This window comes from Camarhynchus parvulus, chromosome 2 (assembly GCF_901933205.1).
Source record: "Camarhynchus parvulus chromosome 2, STF_HiC, whole genome shotgun sequence".
NCBI lineage: Eukaryota > Metazoa > Chordata > Aves > Passeriformes > Thraupidae > Camarhynchus > Camarhynchus parvulus.
This window is the reverse complement of record NC_044572.1, coordinates 94,103,241-94,109,960: the sequence shown is the minus strand read 5'-3', so window position 1 is coordinate 94,109,960 and position 6,720 is coordinate 94,103,241. Positions and strand designations below refer to the sequence as shown.

The 6,720-nt window shown below is 42.1% G+C and overlaps 1 protein-coding gene across 1 annotated transcript; it reads left to right on the top strand.

Annotated features, from left to right (window-relative positions):
- The first annotated feature begins 727 nt into the window (after positions 1-727).
- Positions 728-6,489, top strand: TIMM21 (translocase of inner mitochondrial membrane 21). The gene is made up of 6 exons (XM_030944110.1): positions 728-1,169; positions 2,395-2,457; positions 2,558-2,655; positions 3,945-4,018; positions 5,810-5,915; positions 6,008-6,489. The coding sequence occupies exons 1-6, from the start codon at positions 887-889 to the stop codon at positions 6,098-6,100; spliced, it is 717 nt and encodes a 238-aa protein (XP_030799970.1). The 5' UTR covers positions 728-886; the 3' UTR covers positions 6,101-6,489.
- Positions 6,490-6,720: the final 231 nt, after the last annotated feature.

The following is a 6,720-nucleotide window of genomic DNA, read 5'->3' as shown; positions in this document are numbered from 1 at the left end:
ACATCCCCAGCTCCCTCAGCGACTCCTCATAAAACTTGTGTTCCAGCTTCACCAGTTCCACTGCCCTTCTCTGGACCCGCTCCAGCAGCTCAATATCCTTCTTAAATCGAGGGCTTCAAAACTCAACACAGTACTCAAGGTGCCAACTTCAGTGGGACAATCTCCTCCCTAGTCCTGCTTACAACACTGATTTTGATACAGGCCAGGAAGCCATTGGCTTTGGCCACCTGGGCACACACTGGCTCCCATCCTTTTCCACCAGCACCTTTCCAGCCACTCTGTCCCCAGCGCTGCCTGCGGTTATTGTGAGCAGGACCCGACACTCGGCCTTGTTGAACCTCATGCCGTCCGTCTCAGCCCATCCATTTTGCCTGCCTAGATCCCTCTAGCCGTCTCCATCCGCGGAAACCTCAACTGCATAGTTTTAACACATATATGTGTGCAAGACCAAGAAAAACACGTATGAAAGCACAGCTTTACAAGGGTGACCGGCATCGCATGCGCGGCGAGCAGCCCCCCGGCTTCCCCCTCCGTGAATCGAGCCGGGGGTCTCCGCCCGCGGAGGGCGGGCTGTGGCGGTGGCTGCGGCGGTGGCGGCGCTGGGCATGGCGGGCGCTGTAGTGACCTCGCTGGGAGCCGCTCCCGGCGGCGGGCGGGAGAGGGAGCCCGCTCAAACTACCGCTCCCAGGGCCCGCCGGCGCCGCTCGCTGCTCCGCCGTCCCAAACATTTCCGCCGGGGCAGCGGCCGGCGGTGGTAAAGGTTCAGGTGGGCTCCTGAGCGGGAGCAGCGGCCGCTCGGGGCGGGAGGCTGCCCGGGCACTTCCCCGAGGGCTCCTCCGTTCGGCTGGCGTGCCCCGGCCGTGCCCCTGTGAGGGCGGCGGGAGCCATGCCCGGTGTGCTGCCCCGGACGCTGCCCGCTGCCCTCGGGCGGGGCTGCCTGGGCCGCTGGCTGCTCGCCACTCGCGGCTGGGCGCTCCTGGGGGCCCGCGCCCGGTCCTGCTCCTGCCCGGGCTGGCGGCACCAGCCCCCGCTGCTGCTCGGGGCCGCCCGTCTGACCTTCGGGACGCAGGCGGGAGGGCTGAAAGCTGCAAAACCGGGCGGTAATAGCAAGGATGTGTCCGTGCAAAGGGCGCTGAACGAGGAAACACTGGTGTCGGCGGCTCAGAAAGGTAAGGCGGAGGATGCTGTGTGCTGCTCAGAAGGGCTGGAGATGGTTCCTTCTGTAGCTAAAGTTTTGTAGTTCCAAACATCAAGCATCTAGAAAAAAAAATTAAGCACACCCAGCCGGCTTCTTTTCCCATCGTATTGTTTGGAGCAGATGTTACATTTCTGTGTATGCATTGCACAATCTGAATAAATTATATGACTTCTTCTAAACAGCCTGTTGATCTAAGTAATTATGAGGCACAAGATATAATAGCCTCTCGTTTTCCATTTCAGAAGGAAAACCTATCACATGTGACCTGTCTGTACAGCTGTTGAAATTAGTTCACCTCCAACAAAATTGTCAAAGCTCTACATATGATAATAGTTTCTTTATGGATTGCCTTCACTTTAAGTTGGTCTTATTCACTTCAGTGAAAAGTAGTTACTACATAATTAGCCTCAGAAAATTTGAGTACTTTGAAATGACTTACTTACGAAAAACACTTAACTGATTAGAAGACTGCAGGCGAAATAGTTATTAATATTTCCTCCATAACTTGTACTCCACTGAAATGCACACTTTATCACTAAAAGATAATAAGTAGTCTCTTTCCAAGTACTCAAATATTTTGAAACAGAGAATATCCTATGACTTATTTTGCAGTATATACTGACACTTGTACTTTAGATCAAAATTGAAAGATAAAAACGAATCAGACAAACAGCAGTTAATTATGTTTTAAAAAAATTATTTTGTTCTGATATTCCCCTTTTCATTGTTCTATTGATTGCAAATTCATAAAATCAGTTATTTTCAGTATGTGCAACTTATAAGCTTTTACTTTTTTATTTTTACTTCTTTTCTTTGAATAAGGATTTTCAGTGGTAGTGGGTTTAGGTGGTAGTGTGAATGCTGCAGTGTTAAATAATACCTCATTAGTTCCTGAAAAATCTGGCTCTCATGCACCCAAAAAGTAGCCGTAATTGCTACTTTGGGTCTTGAAAACATCTGGCAAACAAAGTAATAAGGCTTAACACAGAGATGTAAACATGCCCTGTACAATATAAAAGATGTTCCATGGTCTCTTTTACATCAATGATGCATTATGGAAACCGTTACTGGAATTTTTTCTTCTGCTGAAATGTTATTTGAGCTACAGACTAACAGAAGAGCATTCATGTAAGAAGGTCATACAAGTGTTATTATCCAAGGTTGTAACATACGTGTTGTTTTCTGTTTAATTTCAGTGAAAGAAGCTGGAAGAGACTTTACCTATTTTATTGTGGTGCTTGTTGGAATTGGTGTTACAGGTTATTTTTTTTTAATTACATTCTTTATCAGAAGACACTTTTCATTAATTCCATCTGGTTTGATAAGTTTTCATTGCATCTGATGTTGTTTCTGTTACAGGTGGTTTGTTCTATGTGATTTTTAAAGAGCTGTTCTCTTCTTCTAGTCCAAATAAGATCTATGGAGATGCCTTGGAGAAATGCAGATCTCACCCCGAGGTTGGTTTTTGAACTTTAGTCCTAAGTTTTTGTTTCTCAGTAGTTACTGTCTCTCTTCAAGTCAAAACTCTGTGCAAGGACTCTCACAAGCTGCATGAAACCCAACGTGGTGCTTGAGCAGTTCTGCCAGTGCTTTTAGCTGGCATGGGGTGGCTCAGCTCCAGAGCCAAGCCTCCATTAGGAGAAGTCAGTGCAAGCATTGAGCTTGTCTGAATTAGCCTGCTAGAAGCCAACTAACTGTGCCACAGAACAAAAACTGATGGAAATACAGTCTGCCCCTCAGAGCATGTGCTTGTGTCACCATACAGAAAGTCTTGGGGACTTTTCTGAGTGCCTGCTAAATGCAGCACCTGAATTCTGCGGGTCAGAGAGGCAACTGGTCCCACTAAGCTCTGTAGATCTTACCTGCTGCCTTTTCTCAGCAAACTTACTCTATTGTGACACTTCACTATGGTTCTGTCATTCTGTGAGGCGCTGCACTGATACCCAGAAATTTGACTTTTTCATTTGGAGCACAATTAGAATTCTTTTGGCTGACTGGAAAACAGGTGGAGACAAGTCATGGGATCACACAGTTGTCATAGCTATGTGTAAACAAAAATCAATATGAAACTAGATTTTTAAAAAACTACTTCAGACAAAACATCCTTCAAACAAGGTTGCCACAGATGCTGTTGAAGATAACCTAGAAACTAAGTGACAAGTTGTTGCTCAAATAAAAATGAAGACTGCTTTGGAATGAGTTTGTAGAATTAAAACTTCTTTCCAGTACTTGCAGAGTAAAACTTAACCTCCCCTTCTAACCAAATTTAAAGTAAGTTTAAGATTAAGTTAATCTACTCAGACTCTATAGATCAGAAAAAAGATTACTAAATTTCTTATTCAGTAGTGGTTTTTAGATAATATGAAGGGGAGTGCATTTGCATTTTCAACTTTGAAACATATTCTCTTGGAGGAAACGTGAGCAAATATTTTGTACTTTTTTTTTTCTTTTTATACAAAATGTCAGTTTACATGTCTTCATCTTAGAGAACAGTACAAATGGAAGATATCAATAGGATTTATTTTAGACATTTAATATGGGACTGTAAAGAATAAAAAGGACTGGAATACAGAGGAGTTTTCCTTAAACTGTTTTCTTTCATAAACGCTTTTATTCTTGACATGTTAAGTTCTCCAGGGGCATTTTGTTAAAAGAAGATGCATTCACAGCAGAGGCAGGAGCTGCTACTGGAATACCTGTTTGTATGTGATCCTTTCTGACAGCTCAAATCTCTTTTCTCTTGTAGATAATTGGTGTTTTTGGTGACTCTATCAAAGGTTATGGAGAGGCAACAAGAAGAGGAAGACGACAGCATGTCAGGTACCCCTTGGTGTTTGCCCCATAAAGACATCAGTTTTTGTGCAGCAAAGATATTTTTGGATCACAAGTTAGTTCTAGAGTGATGAACTGTTTGTGACGTATCCTGTCACTTTTGATTGAACATAAAAGTTTCTTGCAGTACCTCTTGTGTGCCGTACACCACTAAGTAGAGTGTACATAGAATATAAAATGCCAACTCTGAGTGCCTCAAAACAAGCAATGTCATCATGGTAGACACAGAGCTCTCCAAAAAATAGGATGAGTATGAAAAGAGTAGCACAGAGGCTTAGGCTTGCATGGGGGGAGCAGTAATCTGACAGAAGTTTACAGTCTGAAAGTACACTGAGCTGATACGCAGTATGCTTTTTGGTACTTGAGGCAACATCTCTACTGTGTGTTTTAACAGAACATCTATCACCTAAACCTTTCATGAGTGTGTCTGTTACTTTCCTTTTGAAAGAAACAACACAATTATTTCTTACAGAACTTAAGTCCTCTGCCTTTATTGGGTTATTTGGCAGGAATATATTCAATGAGGTTTCATATAGAATGAGACACATAAGCCCAGACACAGGTTGAACCATGAAATTGAGATTTTTTTATTTTGTCTGATGAAAGTGACTTTTAGTCGTTGAAGCTTTATCTCTTCACCGGACTCTGTGAAATAATGTTTAAAGTGAAGCTGCTAAATGAAATTGATGTGCACAAACGTTCTGAGCACGTGTCTGTAAATAAGTAAATTTACTATGGATCAGCTTTCCTAGTATTTAATTTCCATAATTTTGAATGCCTTGTATTTTAAATAAATTTTTGAGCTGGGAACTGGGTAAGATTGTAAAGTTTGCATCTGCAGTATAAGAATGACTTTAAATATTTGTCTCAAAAATCTACAGCGTTTTTTGTGTATGAACACCTTGAATGTAAATTTGCTGCAGTAAGGCTTTTTGTTCGTATTTGTTCTCTCTACCCCATCATGTCGCTTTAAGCTGTATTGGAAGCTTATTTCACAGTGTGTACCTGGACATGCCTTATAGAAATAAAGATTGGTGCTAAACAGCAGTTAATAATTTCAGTAGGAAACATAAACTGGCACCAGAACTCTCATGGGATCATTAGTTTCCCAAAGTAGTCACTTTGAAAGTGATGTGCTGTTTATTTAATACATGAGCATAACCCAACTCCAGTCTAAATACCAGCATTTAGGTTGGAGATCTCAAACAGTGCCAAAGTTACACAATTTCAGCAGAACAAAATTATTGCCAAAGTAAGTAAAGCACATAGTAAATTGTTTGTTTTGATGTGGTTTAACCAACCTGATAATTAATTTGGAGAAACATGCTGTGTGTGTTTTGGCTTGATGACTTAGTTTAAGTGCCTAAGAAAACTCTGGAAGTCTTGGTGATGTGGGTCCCTTTCTAGATGTTGGGCTCCAAATCTCCAAGTCAGGGTTTTTTTAGAATAAATACAAGGAATTTCCGTAGTCTTCAGCAGTGGATTGCTTTTCAGTTTTAAGGGGAGGACTGGGGTGAGGACATTTAAGCATTTAATCTCTTAATGCTCAGCAGCTAATTAGCTCTTCTAACTCCACTAGTCCTTAGGCACTCACAGTAAAGCTTGAGAGGAGCAGTAGAGAAGGAAGCCAAGGTAGCATAAGGACACCACCGGAATACACTTTCTTACAAAATAAGTAAGCAACTCCTCTTAAGTAAGTTTATATTTGAAGACTTAACTAGCATATAATCTGTATTCTTGCTGGGTGGTCGGGTTTTTGTTTTGTGTTGCTGTTTTTAGTCACATTGAGTACGTAAAGGACGGACTGAAACACATGCGTTTGAAGTTCTATATTGAGGGCACTGAATCAGGGAAACAGGGAACAGTCCATGTGGAAGTCAAAGAGGTATGTATAGTTGCTTGGTACTCCTGACAAGCTTAGTCTTGAATTTAAACTACCAAAGAGAAAAAAACACTCTGAAATTCTTTTCTTTCCAGAATCTTGAAACAGGAAGATTCGAGGTTCGCTACATATTTGTGGATGTTGAGACGTATCCAAGAAGAACCATTGTCATAGAGGACAACAGATAGCCAATGATCAAAGCTGCTGCCTTGCCTCACATTGGAAAATGTGGTTGTAGCCAGCCTGCATATGGATTGTGTGGTGTTGCCAATTGTGTCTCACAGCTTCAGGGCTGTGTTAAGGGAAGTAGCCTCTCAGGGTCTCCACTAAGGACTTTTGATAATAACAGATACGTGATTTAAAGTGAAATGAATGAAATATAGCCAAACTATCATGGTAGATATTCTTGACATAGGAAAATAATGTCTCCTAATAAACAGTTTAATGCTGGATAATACCTCTGCACACCCAAAACCTGAGTTTTCCAAGGTTTTAGGTTTGGATGGGGAGTTTTTTGTCTTCCTTGGCTTGGATTTCCCACTACCACTGCAATAAAGAAAGGGGTGGTTTAACTGTAGACAGAACTCTACTGTTTTCATTTTGGATACCTTTGTAGGTAAGAAGGTACAATGTTGGTGATGCAAAAGAGATCTGGACATGTAAGGGTAGGAATGGTGGAGGCAAACACTCATAACAAACAACTGAAGATAAAGACTTCAATATTGGCATCTTATAAATAAATTACCAGCAAGCAGAACATCACTACCATCTGCTCTTTCCGTTGTTTACCATTCTGCTCCACATGGTT